The sequence below is a fragment of the Phascolarctos cinereus genome, unplaced genomic scaffold (assembly GCF_003287225.1).
Source record: "Phascolarctos cinereus isolate Bilbo 61053 unplaced genomic scaffold, phaCin_HiC Scaffold_4;HRSCAF=312, whole genome shotgun sequence".
NCBI classification, from domain to species: Eukaryota; Metazoa; Chordata; class Mammalia; order Diprotodontia; family Phascolarctidae; genus Phascolarctos; species Phascolarctos cinereus.
This window is the reverse complement of record NW_027555847.1, coordinates 82,035,378-82,057,345: the sequence shown is the minus strand read 5'-3', so window position 1 is coordinate 82,057,345 and position 21,968 is coordinate 82,035,378. Positions and strand designations below refer to the sequence as shown.

The following is a 21,968-nucleotide window of genomic DNA, read 5'->3' as shown; positions in this document are numbered from 1 at the left end:
ACTCTAGAGAAATTAGAGATTATACACTTGGCTATTAAGCTAGATCAAACCAAAACCAAACCTGTGCTCTTACCTACTAATCCTTGCTTTCTCTCCTTTGTTGTAACAAATACCATTCTGACATTTTATTCCTGAAAGATTTTGCCCTTGCCACATGACCAACCCAGTTGTTGGCCCACTTATTTCTACCTTTAGTTACTATAATAAATATAATAAATTTGCAGCCTAACCCAAGAACAGAGCTGACCCATGATGCTCAGCATCAACAAAAAAAAGGCAAATTGGTACAAAATGATGAAAAGACAATTGAAAATGCTATTATTATTCTGATCTCTGCTTAAAAATTATATCCTTCATTAACATTTAAAACTCTAAGTAGACTGGAAAACATAAACCAAATACTTTGTCTATTATTTCCCAATGAGTTCCCATTTTCTAGTTTCTTATAAACATGGTTTTGTTAATACCAGAACCTCAGTGGATTCTTACTCAATGACATTTCTTCCTTTGAACAGGAAATGAGTCTCTGTACCACAAACCTTTGATAGGCCTGCAGAACTAAATATAGGAACTGGTCCTCCTATATGTTCATGTTTTTTTCTGGGTATATTTGGGTAGGAACTGAGTCCGTATAAAGAATATCAGTTTGGTCTCTGTGAAGAACACAGTCACAAGGGTGGCTCCCAAACACAAAGCCCCCACAATAATGTGCAGAAGCCTGGCCAGCCAACCTCTCTCACAGCACAGAAACACCTACAGGGAAAGAAAACATCATCAGTGCCAGCGGCCTGTAGCCCAACCCAAACTTCCCAACATTTCACTCCAGAAATTCCACTAGGACCATAAACAGCTCTATGCCATTAGAGAACCTGAGAGACAGCCCATATTCTAGGAGTAACTGATGGAAAAAAATAAAAATCTTGTTATCTCTAGTTTTTTATTCAAATCAATTAATAAGGATTTAATCTATTATGCCTGCAAGCCTGACATTTTATTGCATGGTCTATCACTGACAAAGTAAACATTTAGGTATAACAAAGTCCAAAACTGAGGGGGATAGGGCAAACACTTACATTGGCAGGCACCTCAAGTTAGTGCTGGAAGAAATAGGGGTATGGTCTGAGCCAGAATGTGAAAAAGGAAGGGAAGCTTACCTCTGAAATACTAGTAACCACTCCACTGAGCACAAAGACCACAATTAGAAACGGTGAAGGAAGCAGACCTGCCAGCGGCCGGTAAGGACTCTCTCTGTAGTACCTACAGATGTAGCGTATGCTTTGTGCAATTCGAATTCCCATGTTAAAACAATTGGCAAAGATGAAGCCCACGCTGCCTTGCCACTTGGTCAGGAAATAGGAGGACAACAAGAATGTGAAGGACAGAGCCAGCATGATAAAGTTGTACCTGTGAGAACGGCAAGCGAAGGAAGCTAAACGATCTACTTATATCACCTATACAAAAACACCTTAGCCTTCCTTTATTCTTTTCAAGGACAGAAAAGATCCTTTGCAAATAATTAGGCACAAGAAATTAGCACTCCTTTAAAATCACCAAGTTTCAACAATATTATGTTTTGCACATATAACACATATTACAGATACAGTAGGACAGAAAAGAATCAGGAAATATAAAATCACAATTTCCCCTAATTTTTAAACCAAAAATTAATGGTATAAGTGGAACTTTTCCATTTATTAGCGTACATAAAAACATTGGCTGAGTTCCGGTTACAAGAATGAATATGAAATTCAAACGTAATGCAAAATTCAATAAAACTGTCACAGGCACTGACAGTTTTAATCAAGGCAGAATATTTTATTTTAAAATGAGGATTCAATTTCATACTAGAAATGTAGATAATACCCTAATGAATGAATTTTCTTTGGTGCTTTCCTAACAAACACACATTCTAATCACATACACAAGGACTCACAAATTTTGTAAGAGTTAACTGGACCTGAGAGATTTTCTAGCATAATTTCTTCAATTTTACAACCTTGAAAATGGAGATATATAATGCTTTGTATTCTATCCATGTTTTACACTGTTTCTATTACCTACATGATTTTATAGGCATTTTAAGACATTAATTCCTTAAACAAGAGAAACTAAGACCCAGAGGAAATGAGCCTTACAGTAAGGCATGGTGGAACTATGAACAACCTTCTTATCCCATGGATTTCTTCTAGTCTGTAAATGCTGTCATTATAAAGTTACTTTCAGGGCTACTTCAAACATGTACTAGGTTCACATAATAAGGCGTTTGGCAGAACTGTGCCCTTCTAATGTTCGTCTCTTTTTGTGCTTTTCTTTGGCTAAATCAGACCAATACTTCATGGATCCCTGGTTGAAGGGGGAACTGAAAGGAGAGTCTCAATGATCGGCCTTTTGTCTAGACTTCTAGAAAAGGAGCTGTCAGGGCTGGAGGGGTGCTTAGAGATCACGTAGTCTAATCTGTTGATATTAAAGAAGATACCACCAAAACCCAGATAGGGAAAGGAACTTGTTCCAAGTCACAGAACAAGCTAGTGACAGGGCTGGAACTAGAACCCAATGCATGAGGCAGTTTTTTAATTAAACAACCAGCAGTTAGAAAGACCAACTTCACACTGCAGCTAATACTCAGGCCAATGGTAGTGAGATATAGCATAGCCTACTTTGACATTTTTTCCTATTAAAAGCCGTTATTTATGTTACCCGTTATAATTCCCTATCTCTCTGAAATGATGCCTTGGGAAGGCCTAAATAACATACTATTCCTTGGTATGGAATGAACAGTTTAACAAAACTCTCAGAGTCACGTCTCCCAGTAAATGGTAAAATGGATGGAACTAATAACTAACCCATGAAAGCAGAGATTAATTCCATATTATACCCTGCTCAGTTCAGAATGCTAGAGTGAGCAACTTTCAGGCTGTTCTGGTACAGCTGATAATGAAGAGTCCTGCTGTCTTCCATCAGAAGAGCAATCTACAGCTGCAGCACTTCCCAATTAGTTCCAACCAAAGCTCACCATCTATAGCCTTAAAAGCATCATAAATGCAAATGTAAAAGAAGCTATTAAAATACCACTTTCTCAATCAATGTAAAATCATTACATGGTAACAGTAATTATTGTTCTTTAAGGCTTAGTTAACATAAACAGAAAATTAATTTTTAATGCTTCTTTCTCAACACTCAAAAGAGATTAGACTTAAAATTGGGACTCAGTAGAAAAATTGAGATTAAAAATAGAAACAGTGCTTGAACAGTTGAGGGAGTTTTAACAAATTAAATGTCATTTTATGCATCTTTCAGAGTCACTATCCACCTGTATAAACTGCTTCCATTGTTCTAAATATGACAGATTGCTTAATAGATGGAACAAAAACTCATATGTATGTGTGTGTGTGTGTGTGTGTAAAATATTCTGAGAAGTCGACTTCAACAAATTTATTAAATTTGCTAAAATACTAATGTTAACTTAATTAACTAAAAAATCTTGTTATTTAGAGGACCCACTATTCCATATCCAGCTACATGTCCTACAGACATCTCAAACTGAACATATCAAAAGCATAATTCATTATCTTTCCCTCCAAACACATCTTCCAAACTTCACTATTACAGGTGAGGACATTGCCACCCTTGAAGTCATCCAGCTCCACAATCTCAGTGAATCCTGAATTTCTCACTCTCACGTGCCCCCCTGTAGCAAGTTTGTTGCCAAATACTGTTTCTATCTCTACAACATCTCTTGTATACACTATTTTCTTCTCTCCACTCATATGGTCACTATGCTAGTGTAGGCTCACATCATCTCTTCCCAGGACTATTGCACTAGCATCCTAATTGCGTCTCCCTGCCTTCAGTTCCTCCTTTTTCCAATCCATTCACCACAAAGCCACCAAAGTAATTTTCTTCAAGTGCAGGCTGGGTCATGTCATGCCCTTACTCAATAAACTCCAGTAGCTCCTTATTACCTCTACGACTGCATGTAAATTCTGCCATTTGGCATTTAAAATTCTTCCTACCTTTCTAGTCTTACATATAACTCCTTTCCACATATTCCATGCTGGCTAAGCTGATGTTCTTCACACATTATGTACCATCTAGCTCCATGCCTTTGCACAGGCTGTCCCCTACTGCCAGTAATATTCTCCTGCCACCCCACAGAATCCCTGGCTTCCTTCAAGAATGGACTTTGAACAGGGCTTTTTCCTCTAAGGTTACTTGGTCTTTTCATGTACCATGTATACAATCATACTGTTGTTGTGTCCCCCATTAGAATGTCAGTTCTTTGTGGGTTGGGACTATATCAATTAGGTCCCTGCATTCACTGTTCTTTGGATAGTGCCTGTCACATAAATAAATCATTGTTGCTGACTGACTGATGTAATACTTCAGTGGATCTGTGTGGGTAGCAGATTGCAATCCATTCATGTCTTCTCATGCTGTGCAATTTTTGACCAGGTGATTTCCATAAATTTATAGAAGATCTACTTAATGTCCTCCTGGAGGCCTTCCTTTGGGCCTTGTAATATTTTTTGGTTGCTAGTGCAACATTCAAGCTGTCCATCTATTTACTCCTCACTTGTTAATTAACTGGCCCACTTCCTTTTCTGGTTATACATTTCATAGTTTTACTTCTTTCACAAAACTTTGACAGGATATATCAACCAAGGTCAAAACCAATTTAGATTATAAATTCACTGGTAAAATGCTGTGAAGGAGGAGGACCAAAGGACAGAATCATCTCACAAAACAGCAAAAAAGCAGGGCAGGGGAAAATGAGGCTACAGAATATCTGGTGTGAAACCCAACAAGGCCTGGTCATCCCAAGAACAGTTACAGAAGAACTGAAAGGGAAAAAAAGATAAATAGAAGTGAAATGGAACAGATCTTCATTCAGCAACACTGGAACTACCACATTTGGACTTTAGTGTGTGTCTATCATATGAGGATATGGAAATGACACAAAAATGAGATTGGGAAAAGCAGCTGGACAAAACTAAATAGATGCAGACAGAAATTTAAAGGCACTCTGGAATGCACAGGAAGACATCACAAAGAAAAAACAGAACAAAAACAATGGGGAAAAAAAAGGTTGGCATGAATACCAAAAAAAAGGGCAAATGAGAAGACAGTAGTATTCACAGTTTTCCTTTCCAACTGAATCCATGCCCATTCATATTTGAAAATTTTAATATACACATTGGCATTCACCTGAACACTCTGGCCTCCCAATTAATCAACATCCTCAAGTACCTTTATTTTCACTCCTCCTCATCATACACAACAAGGACGGCCATATCTTAGACCTCATCATGACCCGTAACTGTGCTACCTTCATGATCTTGAAATCTGATATTCCATCCTCTGATCATAACCTCCTATATTACCATCTCTCCCTCCACTTCCTTCTACCTAAATCTATTCTTTGTTCTCACCAGGAGCCTCGTTCCCTCTAATCCATTCTTTTCTCCCAGTCCAATCCCCCTGTCTTTGTCTCACATTTCTTTCCTTCATGATTTTGAGCTTAGAATAACCAAATGGGTATAGCAATTTAAGGTTTACAAGCCCTTCATATAGATTACTTCAAGTGAGCCTCAATACAACCCCATGAATCCCTTGCCTCCCCATCCCATCACTGTTCACAACTTGCCAAACTCCCTCTTTGTGTTACCCCACCTTCCACGTCCTTCACAACTACTCACATGCAGCTCAACACTGCTAGACAAAGCCACACAATCATCCTGAGTAGACCCACTACATATGTATATTAACTACTACAAGTGACCCCTCACTGCTGCAAAGCAATCCTTTTATTCTGCCTTGACTGACTACAATATGTCCCAGAAAAGCTATTCTAAGCCTTCTTTTCCCCCCCTCAACCTCCAATATCACCTCCTAACTAAGGGACCTGGCCTTATATATTACTGAGAAAACAGAAGCCATCTGTAACAAACTCCCTCTTCTCTTCTTCAACACCTTAACCCTACCAGATTTTGTCATTTCCAGCTTTCTCCTCCACACACGTCCCTTCTTCTTGGCCAGATCCACCCCTGAGAGCCTCGCACTAGTTCTCAGCAGCTCATCCCCTTGTTTGTTTCTTCCCTTTCGATTACTGCTGATCTTTCCTTACTCATTGGCTCCTGCCTACCTGTCTAAAACATGCCAAGGTGGCCCTATCCTCAAAAAACTTATTTGTCCCTGCTAAACCCTTAACCTGATGCCTTCTATTTCTTTTTCTTTTCACAGCCAAAATTCTCAAAAGAGTCATCTAGTCTTGCTGCTTCCAAAGCCTTACTTCTCAATTTCTCAAATTCAAGCTTCTGACCCTACCGCCCAATTGAACTTGCTCTTTCCAAGGAACTCTCTGAATCATCTGATACTACTGATCAAATCCTTCTCCTGGATCCTTCTATTCCTTCGGCTTGTGATACTGCTCTCTCCTGTTCTACCTGCTTGCCCCTTCTCTGTCTGCTCTGATCCATTATCACCCAACTTCCTTCTGTGCCTCCTAAAGATCCGTCCTGGGTCCTTATTTCTCCAGATCCTGCTTCCCTTAGTGACTTCATCCATTCCCATGGGTTCAATTCCTACCAGAATGCAAGCTGCTTACACTGTGCAATGATGAACTATGAGAGACTGGGCTCTTCTCAGCAATGCGATGATACGATGCCAAAAGACTCATGATGGAAAATGCTATCCACATCCACAGAAAGAACGAGGGAGTCTGAATGTAGATCAAAGCGTACTCTTTTCACTTTTGTTTTTCCTTTCTCGTGGCTTTTCCCTTTTGTTCTGATTCTTCTTTCACAGCATGACTAATGTGGAAATATGTTTAACATGACTGTACATGTATAACCTGTATCAGATTGCATGCCTTCTTGGGGAAGGGGGGAGAAAAATTTGGAATGCAAAATCTTATAAAAATGAATGATGAAAACTATCTTTATGTTAACTGGAAAAAAATAAAATACTTTCAAGTACAAAAAAAAAGACTAAGGGTAGGGATTTCACTCTTTGGACTTGTATCCACAGTGCCTAGCACATAACACTCATAACAAGTGCTTAGTAAGTATTTATTGGTTTATTCAGCCCTAATTTCTCCTGAAGTCCCACATCATCAACTGTCTACTGGACATGTCTTCCCAGATGCCATTTTAGGCATATCAAACTTAACATGCTCAAAATGGAATTTAATATCTTCCACCTAAACCTATCCCTCCTCCAAATTTCTCAATTTCCATCGAGGACACCACCATTTTTCCAGTCACCCAGGTTTCCCATCTTAGAGTAAGTAACTGACTCTCCATTCTCCCTCACCTGACATATCTAATCAGATCCTAAATGCTATTGATTCCCCCTTTACAACATCTCTGGCATCCATCCCTCTTCTCCATTTGCAGAGCTACTACTCCAAGTTCAAGTCCTCATCACCTCTTGCTCCGGTAAAAGCAAAATGCCTCTTAATTGGTTTCTTTATTTCTGATTCTTCATTTTCCAATCTAGCTTCCACACAGCTACTAAATTACTATTCCTTATACATAGGTCTGAAAAATGTCTGCCCCTTGCTCAAAAATCTTCAGCAGCTCTCATTTGCCTCAAGGATAAAATATAAACTCCTTAGCCTGGTATTTAAGGCCAAGTGGCTCCCACTTATCCTCTCCTGTTTATACCTATTTACATATACACTGTCTCTCCCATTAGAATGTTAGTTCCATTGAGGGCAGGGACTGTTTTCACCTTTCTCTATACCTCCAACACTTAACACCTCGCCTGTCACATAGTAAGCAATTTCTAAATGCTTACTGATTGATTTACCCTTCAAAAACTCTATATTCGAGTCACACTGGCCTAGTTCCTATTCTGCAAACTCGGCCTTCCTTTCCTCTTCCTTGGACCTTTTAGCAAGCACTCCCCCGTGCCTGAAATGCACTCTTTCCTCATCTCTGCTTCTCAGAATCCCTAGCTTCCTTCAGCTCTCAGCTCAGGTGGTACTTTCTACAGGAAGCATGTTTTGATTTATCCAGAAGAAGGGAATAAGCATTTAAGTGCTTACTATGTCCCAGGCACTGTGCTAATAATCACTTTACAAATATTGTCTTATTTGATTCTCACTACCTCTTGGGAAGTAGGTGCTGTTATTATCCTCATTTTACAGTTGAGGAAACTGAGGCAGGCAGAGATGAAGTGACTTGCCCAGGGTCATACAGTAAGTGCCTGAGGACAAATCTGAACTCAGGTCCTCCTGACCCCAGGCTGGGACAGCTGTGCACTGCGGCGCCCCCTAGTGGCCTCTTTGATAGCAAAGGCTGTTTTGTTCTTGCCTTCCTATCTCTAGTACCTCCTGGAGTGTCTGGCACACAGAAGTAGGCACTTAACCAATATTTAATTGAATTTACCTAATGATCCATTTGCCCACTTTCCTATCTCTCTTAAATCTTTAAGAGGCTGATCTATGTAGGTACCAAGATCATTCTTGATGAAAGTATGAGAAAGGGTACCTATAACCAGACTTTCGCTACCACCCTGCTCTCTATTGTAGACTGCATCTTCACAGTCACACAGCTGACTGAGAGGTGTAAAGAACACGAGCTCTATGTTTATCTTCTGCTGACTGAAATAAAATTGAAATGGTAAGGCAAAAACACAGCCTCTCCAAAAAGTTCTCTTCCACATTGACCACGCTCCGCTTAGTTCATTTAAGATTCACTTTTCCAGTCCTTCGCATTTTCCATTAACTTTTTACTACACTATATTTATCTTCCAAATGGAAGAGTTTTTATTCCATTTAGTTAAAAAAATTCACAGTTAATAATGTCAAATGATGAAATAATTTTAGTTATTTTTCACACAACTCCTCTGGGAATAAGGTATGTAATAGCCCATTCCACAATTATTTTCATCCAAAGTATTTGCTATTGATCTTAACACTATTAACCAATCTAGTTCTGTCTAAATCCTTGGACCTCACACAGCAATTTATTTTGCACCTCTCAAGTGCATTTACTGTATTGTTGTACGTGATCATTATTTGTGTATGTATCTTATTTCCCTACCAGACTGAACAGCAGGTAAGGACTGAATATTGGCAAAAGTTTTCATCCTCTCCAGTACCTAGTATAGTACTCTCTATAACGGAGGTATCTGATAAATGTCTGTCAAAATGAATTCAAGTCCATTACTGAAATAAAGCTAGAAGAGCAGGTAAGAATGGGGTTGAGAGAGGACAGAATAGAAATGAAAATTTTTTGGGAAAAAAATCTGCTGGACTAACCCCAATATTTTTACTTTCAAGAAAGTTAAATTAAAAGTTAGATGAAAGCTCCGTTAGGAAGGCACTCTGCTTAGCATTAGTGTTGAATATTAATATGAAAATAATTATGTAGATGTTGTAGAACTCCACTACAAGAAAAATAAAAGGAATTTCCTTTGGTTCATTATAATGGAATTTAGCTGGAATAGATGAGGGGGGAAAGCAAATAGCCAGTGTCTACATTCCACAGTTTGGTTGCAACAAGTCTCCCCTCTACCTCCCATTTTAATAGGTTTGGCATTTAATTGACTCTCTCACATACCGCACTCAGTGCTCTCTCATTCTCTCTCTCTGTATGTGTGTGTGTGTGTGTGTGTGATACGTTTGTATGTATGTATATGTATGCATACACATGTCTATGTGTACACACACATACACACAGATAAGTAGATGCAGATATAGAGAAAACTAGGAAAAAACCCTCAATAACGCTGAAATTACAATATATCAAAAGAACTTTTCCATTCAAGAAGATGGACACAAGCCAGAATATTACATGGGATTCTTAACCTGATGTTAAGGTTATGGATGCATGTTTACAGAAGAGATTTCAGGGGGTCTTGTGAACTTGGAGGGGAAAAGAAATTACATCTTTATTTTCACTGACCTCCAACTGAAATTTCTTATTTCCTTCAATTATGAATTTTTAAAAAGATATGATTTAGAGAAGGTATCCGTAGGCTTCCCCAGACTGCCAAAGGATCCACTACACAACAAAGCTAAGTAAGAGACAGAGAGGGCCGTGATCCAATAGGGAAGGCCTCAGAAGTGTCCACACCATGACTACTGCAGGCCACAGTAGGCAACATTCTTCCCTTCCCCTCTTCTATTCTTTCTCTTACTTTTCTCTTTCGATTTCCCATTTTCAAATACACATGCCTACAGATGGTACTTCTGTGCTAACTCCCTACTTGTGGAATTTAGGGCAAAAGGGATAACTGACCCACCCTAACGGGTTTAGATTCCGAACGGGAAGGGATTGAGTTCTTTTCCTAGCTCTTCAAATTTACTTTGTGATTTTGGAAAAGTTGACTAATTTCTTGATGCCCTCTTCATGTTCAATTATTGACAGTAACAGGATTTGCTGCCTACCTACATAATAGATACGATATCTTCAATCAATAAAAATGCATTAAGTACTTACTCTGTGCCAGGCACTGTACTTGGTGCCAGGGATGCAAAAAGAGGCAAAAGATAATCCCTGCCTTCAATGGATTGCAATATTAATGGAAAATATTAATTGTATCATATCTATATCATGGGAGATATCAACAATGTATTATTTTGAAAAGATACAAAGATAAACAGAACATCACTCTGAGGTGGATGGATTGGTAAATTATTTCATTTTACTAAGATCTAAATTTGCAATTCTTTTCCTCAATTTTTTAACATATTTATTTAAAGTTTTGCGTTCCAAATTCTATCTTTCCTTCCCTCCCCTCTCTGCTCCCTGAGATAGTAAGGAATCAGATAGAGGTTATACATGTGCAATTATGTAAAACATTTCTAAATTAGTTATTTTGTATGAGAAGACTCGAATAAAAGAAAAAAGAAAGTGAAAAATAGCATGCTTCAGTCAGTATTCAAATTATATTCAAATATCAGTTCTTTCTCTGGAGGCGGATAGTATGCTTCACCATTAGTCCTTTGGGATTGTCTTGGATCACCGTTTTGCTGTGAACAGCTAAGTCATTCATAGTTCTTCATCAAACGATATTGCTGTGACTGTGCACAATGTTCTCCTGGTTCTGTTTACTTCACTATGTATCAGTTCATGTAAGCCTTTCCAGATTTTTCTGAAATCTGCCTGTGTCATTTCTTATAGCACAATAATATTCCACCACGATCATACCACAGCTTGTTTAGCCATCCCCCAACCGACGGGCATCCATAAATTTGCAATTCTTAAGTTACCCACCTGTCAACTTCCTCTTTGCTCATAGAGGCAAATGTGAAACACTCAGTTATGCCATTTACAGCAAGCAAGAGGACATATAAACAATAGCATCGAAGGAGAACAGGACCTGGAAACAAAATGCCAAACAAAAGTTTATCAAAACCACAAACACAAAGATAAAAAACATGACATCTTCCTTTCAGTTCTACTCAGTGTCCACAGGAAAACCAACAACAAACCAGTACTCTTTTCTGTTGTTGCTAGGACCAGTATTTCTGTAGATTTCATATTCAAATCTAGAATCTAATTATTTGGAAAGATTCCTAGTATTGCATGGCACTGAACAGAGGAAGCAGCCAAAAGCAAAAGAACAATTATGAATAAATAGTCCAGATCTTTTCCCTGACAGCTGAAAGCTTGTTTGGATAGCAAGTGGATTTTCTCACTTTTTAATAAACATGGAAATTTGCTAGTCTCAGCACCACACAGAAGCAACTCCCCCTGAAAGCTAAGGGATCGCAAGTGTAGAAGCCATCATGAAGAACAGACTTTGAGAAAAAGCACAGGGCCAACGGTTAAAAGCAAGCAACTGGGCAAAAACATATACATATCTGCAATAAGAACCATAGCTTGTGCCTTACTCTTGGTCAAGATGAAACAGATCCAATTTCATAACTAGCTAACAAGCTTCTAAATGATACTATCAAGGCAAGGGGAACTTTTTTATATGAGATTAAAGCACCAGAACTGTAGAATCTGGAATTTATCCACTGTTTATAAAGGTTGTTAACATGAATTATCCTCATGGGGACCCCAAAAAATTTTATGAAGATCATAAATTGTCAAATGAATACAAACAATTCAGTCTGAAAAACTACTAAGAATTATTTCACTATCTCAATCTTGAGTTTTCATTAAAGAAAGAGTCATTCCACCAAATATCTTTTTAGGGCCTGCAGTAGTACCTGCCTGAGACAAGATAAAGCAAAGTACCCTGGCCTGCCACCTCTGCTGGAAAAAGCCACTTGTAATAGAATCTACAGTGCTAGCCCTTTGGATTTTTTAAAAAGGTCAAGGTCAAAGAGTGAGTTTTATATTTGATGCAAGCCTCATTGTCATTGCTACTACCTACACCTGCTCTTTATACCCTCTCTACTGAAAGAGAGGGATAATGGAACTCTTCTTTCACCATTCTAGAAGCCCCCAGCCTCCTCTGACTGGAGAACACTGGGCCACTCTCAAGTGGTAAAAAAATAAAATAAAACCAAGAGACACAGAACATGAGAGAACAGATTTGGACTGAGGTATTGAGGCAATACTAGAGTTCCCTAAGGGAAAAGACGGTGAAGCTGAAATATCCAAGCATGACCCAGGAACAGAATCTTACTTATAAGGTTAGAGAGGAAGGAAAGTCAGATATATGATGAAGGGCCAGATCTGGGAACAATCTGGCTTTGGGAGGAGAAAAGAGAGAAATACGTAAGGTAACAATGAGGATCCATCCTGGAGAAATGAAGGAATGATTATGTTTTCCCTTGGGATGGGAAGTTGGGTAGAAAAGGCTTCTGGAAAAAAAAAAAGATAATTACCATATGGGACCTTAGTCATCAGCACCTATAAAAACACCAAAGAGCATGTGGATTAAAAGATTTGGCAAAAGGCTATGTAAGGATGGGCACAAATCAGAGAGAGACAAATGAGCAACTTCTGCCTCCTAAATTTCTTTGTGTTTCACAATTTTAGTTGCATTTATTAAATGCTTACTATATGCCAGACATTGTGCTGAGTGCTGGGGATATGGGGGCAAGGGAGAGACAACAAGTAAACAACTACACATAAACAAGATGCTTACAAGATAAATCAGAGACAATTTCAGAGGGAAGGCATTAGAATTAAGGGAAATTGGAAAAGGCTTCTTATATAAAAACTCAGCTCTTTAAAAATAGCAAACTTTTTTTTTTAAGAAGTATACTTGCAACATTTCTTTAGTGAAGTTGTCAGAAACGACCCTCCAAATGCCTGGCTACTAAGTTTAAGTGCGACTCTTCTCACTAGAAAGGAGAGTTAGTTGGCTTTCATGTGCAAAGGATAAGAAATTAGAAACACTAAAACGGAATCTTTATAGTCTTCTACTTTTCACTCTTAGTGAGTGAAATCATGTCATCAATCAGAAGCATTTATGAAGCACCTGATTTTGTACAGTGCTGTGCTAGCTGCTATAAAAAGGGAACTAGAGTGGGGGCTCCTTGAGGGCAGGGACGGTTTTTGCCTTTCTTTGTAACACCAGCGCTTAGCACAATGCATAATACATAGCAGGTGCTTCATAAATGCTTACTGTGATTAACATGTGGGTTAGGTTCTACAGTTAGCACAGAAAGCAAAAATCACGTAGAGTAAAAATTACCCAATAGAGAACAATCATGGCCTTGTTGTTCTAGGGAGATAGATTTTTCTTCATCAATTAGAATTCTACTGTTCCTCTGTTCCATCCCTTACTGCTGCCTTTCTCCCTTGGTGCTTTCAACCTGGTACTTCTCCTCACCTGCCCTGGTTGGGGACATCACGAAGGAATCACTTTGGGGCCTGGGAGTTGGTGGTAGTGACCCTGGGCTTTCCCTGGGCATTGTCTAGATGCAGCCAGCATCATAAACAAGCCATGGTGGGGTGTGGGAACCTACCACCCAGGGCTACTCAATGGTTCTGTATATATAATCCTATATAGTAATATGTGTGGGTGTACGTATGTATGTGTATTTCTCTCTCTTCCTTTTTTCTGGGCATATAGTTGAATATGTGCAAGTTATCATGCTTTAAAGTCTGTAATAGGCTTTTCAAATATTCTCATTTTATCCTCTCAACAACCCTGGGAAGTAGGTGCTATTATTATCCTTATTTTACAGATGAGGAAACTGAGGTAAAGGAAGGTTAAGTGAGTTGCCCAGGGTCACACAGCTAGTAAGTGCCTGAGATGGAATTTGAACTCGAGGTTTTCTCGACTGCAAACCTAGCACTCTATCTACTGACTATCAAGCCATTTGTTTTATGTCAGACTCAGAGAAACTATATAGAACAGAGAGAGGGCTAAACTAAAGCATTATCAGCAATATGGAAGAAAGGATTCCTCCAGTTGTCACTGTTTCCTCTTCTCAGATTATCTCATATTGGGAAAGGGACTGGACTTACTGACTTTTAGCCTTCCTTCTAACTCTAGAGTTTTATGATTAAAATAATTTATGAAAAATTAGGAAGGATATCCCCTATATATAGGACAAGGGAAAATCCATATCTGGGTAGTGACAACAGGAAGAGTTACATCATTGGGTGGAACATGGAGGCGTGCTGCTACGGGGGTACACCATATTTTGGTTTGGGAGCTGAGGCCGAGTGATGCTAAGCTGTCAGACTTTTTCTGATCAATCTAGGAAGCCCTCATTGAGGAGGAGGACTGAAGTAGCTTGAAGAATCGAGAAGTGAGAAAGACCTCAAAGATCATCTTCCCTTTTACAGATAAGGAAACTGAGGCTTACAAGAGAGAAGAGATGGATGCTTTGGTAAACCAACAAGGAAATGGCAATCTAGATGCATGGCAGCACAGGACAAGGCTGAAAATTAAGAGTGAAGTGAGTGTAGGGTCTGGACTCAAAACTGATGTGCTTGCAATGAACAGAGGAGACACGCTAAGGGGCAGTAAATAAAATCACTTGGTACACTCTGGTGAAAGGTTTTGACTCTTGGACTTGATATGAATATGAAACTTTTTTTTTTGGTTTTTTGTTTTTGGCTAGGCAATGGGGTTAAGTGACTTGCCCAGGGTCACACAGCTAGTAAGTGTTATGTGTCTGAGGCCAGATTTGAACTCAGGTCCTCCTGACTCCAGGGCCAGTGCTCTATCCACTGTGCCACCCAGTTGCCCCTGAATATGAAACTACTGAAGAGGAAGCACGAATAGAGAGTTATCTGTGGGGCCAGGAAGACTTGAGTTCAAGTGCTGACTTTGACATATACTGGCTTTGCGACACAGGGCAAGCTGGGTAACTGTCAGCGCTTGAGACAGTTCTTGAAGACTATCAATTGCAGAGAAGATGATGATCTGCATTGGGAGAGGGAGTTCGTAACAAAAAAAGTTCACTACATTAATGCCAAACCAGATACAGCCAACCCCTCTTGCTATGGTAATGCTATAGAGAAAGCTGGTATCTTGTTGACTGCGTCTCTCCACAGGCAAAATTGCAGTGAAATAGCTGAGTCACTAATCTCTGAACATAAATGCTGTACTGAGATTTCCTTTCAATGGGCTGATGGTAACGAGGTCTCCAAGCACTTCTGATACCACACCCTAAGAATGATGCCAGTGACTTCATCTGCTTAACAGCGGTTGTTTCTCTAAACTTAATTACCTTTGTCCTTGTTTACACAAACTGGGGTCTTCCCTCTCCCCCCAACACCAAGAGGTTGGCCCCACTACAGCAGATAGCTTTAATACATGATTTATAAAGACTTCTTTTCACAAAAACTCAATGGCAAGAAAAGGTATTTGGGGTTCTTTTCTACTAATCTGAGGAATTAAAGTAACTTTTCTAAACCTAAGAAGAAAAACTACAAATGGATGGCCAATCTGAGGATAAATCTGATACAGTTTGAAATGGATGCACTTTAATTTACAAAATCATAAACTAAAATAATATAAAACAATTGCTAAGAGAAATTGTGTATCTTGAGTTGCTTAAAAGTTAAATCTATCCAACCATCTTTTTCTTCCTAAACCCAGAGTTACTGGAACAAATACTCCACTCACATAGTTTGATCTAATTCTTACACAGTTACTTCAAGTTATCCTTTAGCGGCTTTTGTGCATGAAGGCATTAGACTTAAATGGCATTTATTATCTTAAGAAACTCATTAGCACTTTACAGTCATTCTAAAGGAACTTGGAAAATTACTCTGCAAGAAACATTTTGTGTCTGGAAGAAGAATAGCTTTGAGGTGGGTTTATCCTCCAGGCTGAGGCCTGTGTATCACGAAGAATCTCAGAGTCATCCAAGCACTAATTAGGACACCTGGCAGTTTGTGTAGGTGATACAAGGGCCCTATCCACTGGGAAGTTTTTCCCTCTACTGACAAAACCATCAACCTGTGTGTACACAATGAATGAATTATGGTTTCTTTTAGGAAGAATTACAAACTAGGTAAAAATGTGGAACATACCCGACCCAGTACTAAGCATGGACCCTCCGTAAATATCCAAAGCCAACTGAGAATAGGAATAGCCAAAAACAGTTATTGTCAGACCAATGAGAAGACAAGCTTCAGCAGGGACTCTAAAACTGTTGCTGCCATGGCAATATCCTCCTGGGGCAGAAAGAAAAGTAAAGAAAACCATATGAATCATAATGTAAAGGAACATATCTCCATTTTTGGTACTCTAAAGAAGCTAGACTTTCTCCTTCATCAATATACAATATATAGTACATACACTCTTACAGCTGTCTAATGATCTCCAGAACCAGCTTTTGTACCCTGAATGTGTTTTCACATCAATCAGCAAATGAAGAGAAATGGAGAGGAACAAATAATATATGAGGTGAGTTTTTTTTCCACCTGCTTTTGGATAAATTAACTTTAACTATCAAAATGTTACATTATAGAATACCCAAGGAGACTAAATTCTTTGAAACACTCACTTTTCCCTTTAACTTTTTCATCAAATTAAAACTGCAGTAGGTTATTATGTCTGCTGGCAGAAGCATCCCCCCCACCCCAAACCTTTCAGTTTTCAGTATTCTGGAGGCATTGTCAATGTGTACTAACATCAGACTACATACTAGATCATTGAACAGTAACAACTACACTAAGTATTTGTTAAGCACTGGGGTATATAAAGACAGGTAAGAACACAATCCCTGACCTCAAGGAACTCACCTTTTAATGGGCAGACAACATGCAAACAACTAAATATATACATAATTTATAGATCTTGACACTTCTGACAAAATCTCTTAGGATTTTTCAGGGCAAAAGCATTACTGAACCTGATTATAATTCAAAGGCAAATCAGAATTTTGAAGCAGTTTCATAAGAATATACGGTTTTTCCATTTCTTGGAATCCTTCCTATGTTTGCTATATAACATGTACGATCTTAAGATGAATATTTGTCTCTAAGCATCTAATATTTTGCCCAAGTCCTGGTAACTCCCATGCATTAGAGCAGGGAGGGGAACCATGTTAACAGCCTCTTCTCCTCACCATTTTGCCTAAGCTGGGATTCTTAAACTTCTTCATCCTACAGACCATCCTGAGGCCTTCTTTGGTGTCCTATATCCTTCTATCTAAGAGGGAAATGTGACACAATTTTTGTTGTTCCCAAGGGAAGAGTCACAGTAGCGGGGCAGCTCTTTTAGTTCTAAGATGGGATTAGGACAGGTCCCCAAAGTAACAAAGAAGCAGGGGCAAACTAGAGAAATAGGAAAGCAGTACAGAAAAATGGGGTCACGGGGAGGACTATCCCCAAAAAACCATATGGAGTCTGGGACTATGCAACAGAAAGATGAGAAGGGGAGGTTAAAACCTCAAAGGAACACAACTCAGAAGGCATAAAGAATAACTGACATTTCTGTTTTTTCCTTCAGTTCAACAAGTGAACTGAATTTAGAACTAATGTGAAAGCAAAAACTACCTGCTTTTGAAGCTTGACACTCTTTCCCCTCTCCAGAACCTTAGCAAAGAATATGTAAAAACTCTCTTCTATTGGTTGGAAAACCAATCTGGCCACAAGTGAGCCTAGGTTATTCACTATGTCGTAAATACCTAGCAGAACAAAAAAGGAACATAATACAATATTACTAATCTTTTTCCCCTGTTTTAATCTTCTACAATGGCAGGTTTTTAAAAACTTATACAATGCACATTTTATTTTTCTATTCAGTCTCCATTTCTGTTAACTTTAAGCAAACAGGTATTCAATTTTAAAATCACCTATAATCTATAAACATACTGACACATAAAGGAATCTCTAGCTACAAAAAACATACTCAAGAACAAGTCAGCCTCGAGACACCGGGTTCCATCCTCTACCAATGTAAACCACACCCCCTTTGGGGATATCAGAATCCTGTGCCCAGCAAAGCAGTAAGGGAGAGTACCTCAATAGCTAAAATACCTTAGTGCCACTGACAGACACTTACAAAGATATTCTAAACCTTTCATATATTTACAAAGAACAACAATTTGGTATCTCTAGAAACTGACAATTTCATTTGCACAAAAAGCAATAAACCAGAAAGAACAATATTAAGTATTTATTGAGTGCTACTGTATAAATATTAACTATGGTAAAGCTTACCTTGGTCTCCAAAATTTAACACATTCAAAAATGTCATCACATACCTCTCACCTGTAAGTTTAAAAGCAAAATAATTAACATTTAAAACACAGAGAGTTCTAGTTTCTCTTTTCTGGCTTGCAGAACTTTTAAAGTGAAAAGTTTTAATCTCCAGCTATGTGTAATTTCTTGTGCATGAGTCCAGGTTTAATGATTCAAAATGCAATAAAAAATACTTTGAAACTTTTTTTCCTTTTTTTTTTTGGTGAGGCAATTGGGATTAAGTGACTTGCCCAGGGTCACACAGCTAGGATTTGAACTCAGGTCCTCCTGACTCCAAGGCTGGAGCTTTATCCACTGTGCCACCTAGCTGCCCCTGAAACTTTTTTAACAGGTTATGATGAAATCTAGGACAAGATTCCAATTTAAGGTAATTTCTTCAAGTTTTAAGACAAAGCAAGAAATCTGGGTCTAAATGTAATAGAAATTATTCATGTCAGAGTGAATAGAGAGATAGCCCTGAAGTCAGAAAGCCCAGAGTTCACATCCTATTTCTACCCTAGCTGTCAAGCTAACACTGAGCAAATCACTTAATCAGCCCTAGGCAATTCTCTAAGACTATCAAGTGGCAGGGAACATCCCTATCCGTGGCAGAGATGACAAAAGAGGAAAATGACAAATATTGGAGGGTCTACAGGAAAACAGGCACACTAATCTACACTTGGTGGAGCTGTGACTTGGTCCAGCCATTTTGGAAAGCAATTTGCAATAATGCTCCAAAAGTCACTAAACTGTGCATATCTTTTGACACTCCTCCCCTCCCCCCAGATATTACATCTGAGCACACATCCCAACGAGATCAAGGGAAAGGGAAAAGGACCCATGTGTACAAAGTTATTTATAGCTGCTCTCTTCAGAGTATCAAAGACTAAGGGAGTGCCTACCTATTAGGGTATGGCTAAACAAACTATGGCATATGAAAATAACAGAATATTATTGGGCCACAGGAAATGATGAAATGGATGGTTTCAGAGGAAAACAAGAAGACCTTTATGAGATAATGCAGAGTGTAGTAAACCAGACTTTGTGGAAAAAATCAGATAATGACAACAATTTAATAAAGAAAAGCAACTTGGAAAGACTTTAGAACCCAGATCAATGCAATGACAAATCATGACTCCAGAGGACCAAAGAGAAGGCACACTAACTACTTTTTGCCAGAGAGGTGATGGACGTAAAATGCAGAATGAGACTCACATTTTTGGCCATGGCTAATTTACAATTTTTTTGCTTGATTATGTATATTTGTCATGAAGGTTTTCTTTTTATTTACTTTTAAACTGTTCAAAGGAGGAAGGAGGAAAGAAAATATATGCTGATTAATCAGAAAAAAATAATAAAATTTGAATTTTAAAAATATATTGATTTGTATAGCTATGGGGAGCAAGAAGCTCCCCATACCAATGAAATCATAGGTTTTGTTTAAAAGGGAAAAAAAGCATTTATAACCACAGTCTCAGTCTCCTTTGCTGGATCTTAATCTAGGTCAGTCCACTAACCACTTATAGTCCACTGTTCTACAGGACTCTGTGTTGGGCCTTCTCTTCTCCCTCTATACTATTTCATCTGGTGATCTCATCAGCTCACATGGCTTCAATTATCATCTCTATGATGACGATTCTCAAAACTACTTACTGCCCTAACCTCTTGGCTGACCTCCAATCGTGCATCTCCAACTGCTTTTCAGACATTTTGAACTGGATGTCCATTAGACATCTTAAACTCAATTATCTCCCAAACTAAACTCATTATCTTTCTCCCTAAACTCTCCTCCTTTCCAAACTACCTTATTATTGTTGAGGGTACCACCATCCTCCCAGTCCTCCAGGCTCCAATCTTGGCTCCTCATTATCTCTTATCCCCCAGATTCAATCTGTGGCCAAGGCCTGTCAATTTCACTCCTGTAACATCTCTCAAATATGCCACCTTCTCTTCTCTTCCGACAGCATCCTGACGCAGGCCCTCATCACCTCACACTTGGACTACTGGACCCTGCTGGTGGGTCTGCTCCCCTCAAGTCTCTCCCTACTCCAATCTATCCCCCTTTTGGCTGTCAAAGTGATTTTCCTAAAGCCCCAATCTGATCATGTCACCTTCCTCCTTAATAAACTCCCTATCACCTCCAGGATCAAATACAAAATCCTCTGATAGTCAAAGCCCTTCATAACCTACCCCTACCCCACTTCTTTTCTAGTCTTCTTACACCTTACCCTCCATGTGCTCTTCAAACCTGTGACACTGGACTCCTTGCACTCCGTGAACAAGACACTCTATCTCTAGGCATTTTCTCTGGCTGTCCCCCCTGATTAGAATGCTCCCCCTTCTCAACTTTACCTCCTGGCTTCCCTGGCTTCCTTCAAGCCCCAGACAATCTCCCACCTTCTACAGGAAGCGTTTCCCAAAGCCTCTTATTTCTAGTGCCTTCCCTCTGTTAAATATTTGTTTATCCCGTGTGGAGTTTGTTTGTACATATTTGTGTGCTTGCTGACTCCCCAGCTGCACTGTGAATTCCCCCAGTCCCTGTGGACAGGGCCTGTCTTTTGCCTTTCTTTGTATCCCCCAGTGCTTAGTACAGAACTGTTTCATATCTTGTTTAAAATTTACATTTACATTTAAAAACTTTTTATTTTTTGGCATTCTGAATTTGACAAACACCAACAAAGACAAATATTTCCAAATCCAAAGAACAGAAAAAGAGAATTTTATATGTGACTATCAATTATATACAGACTTTCTAAAAAAACAAACTGTAATAGATCTAATGTACTGGATTCAAATTCAATTCAAAGCTGTCCTGCTTATGTGTCTCTCTGAAATTCCTGTTCTCTTCTGTGAATTTGTAAAAGATTCTTCAATGACCCTCTTTTTTTCTCTTGACATTTTAACTAGTTTCCTTCTCACCATGAAATCCTTTCCATTAAAAAACAAATAAACAAACAACAAGCCAACCCTCCCTTGAAATGAATGAGTATGGTCAAGCATTAACAAATCCACTCATTGGCCATGTGTGAAAATGGATGTCTCATTCTGCACTTCTATTCCATCATTTCTCTATTGGTCCTCTCAAGTCAGGACTGAACATCGCATTAATCAGAATTTCAAGGAGTTCAAAGTTGTTTTTCTTTACAGTGTTGTAGCCATTATATAAATTATTCTCCTGGTTCTATTCATCTCACTCTGCATCAGTTCTTTCAAGTCTTCCCAGGTTTCTCTGACTCTTTTGTCATTTCTTTCCTTAAAATGTTTTTTTGGGGGGGGGGCTAGGCAATGGAGTTAAGTGACTTGCCCAGGGTCACAGAACTAGTAAGTATCAAGTGTCTGAGGCCAGATTTGAACTCAGGTCCTCCTGACTCCAGTGCTGGTGCTCTATCCACTGTGACATTT

At 38.9% G+C, this 21,968-nt stretch overlaps 1 protein-coding gene across 1 annotated transcript in view; it reads right to left on the bottom strand.

Moving 5' to 3' along the window:
- RFT1 (RFT1 glycolipid translocator homolog) overlaps positions 1–21,968 on the bottom strand; it is a 45,491-nt gene that overhangs the window by 4,623 nt on the left and 18,900 nt on the right. Inside the window, 7 exon segments of the mRNA XM_020971542.2 lie at positions 540–753; positions 1,155–1,404; positions 11,226–11,331; positions 16,410–16,505; positions 16,508–16,553; positions 17,880–18,010; positions 18,546–18,596. Coding sequence (XP_020827201.1) covers positions 589–753; positions 1,155–1,404; positions 11,226–11,331; positions 16,410–16,505; positions 16,508–16,553; positions 17,880–18,010; positions 18,546–18,596 — 845 coding nt within the window. The 3' untranslated portion in view covers positions 540–588.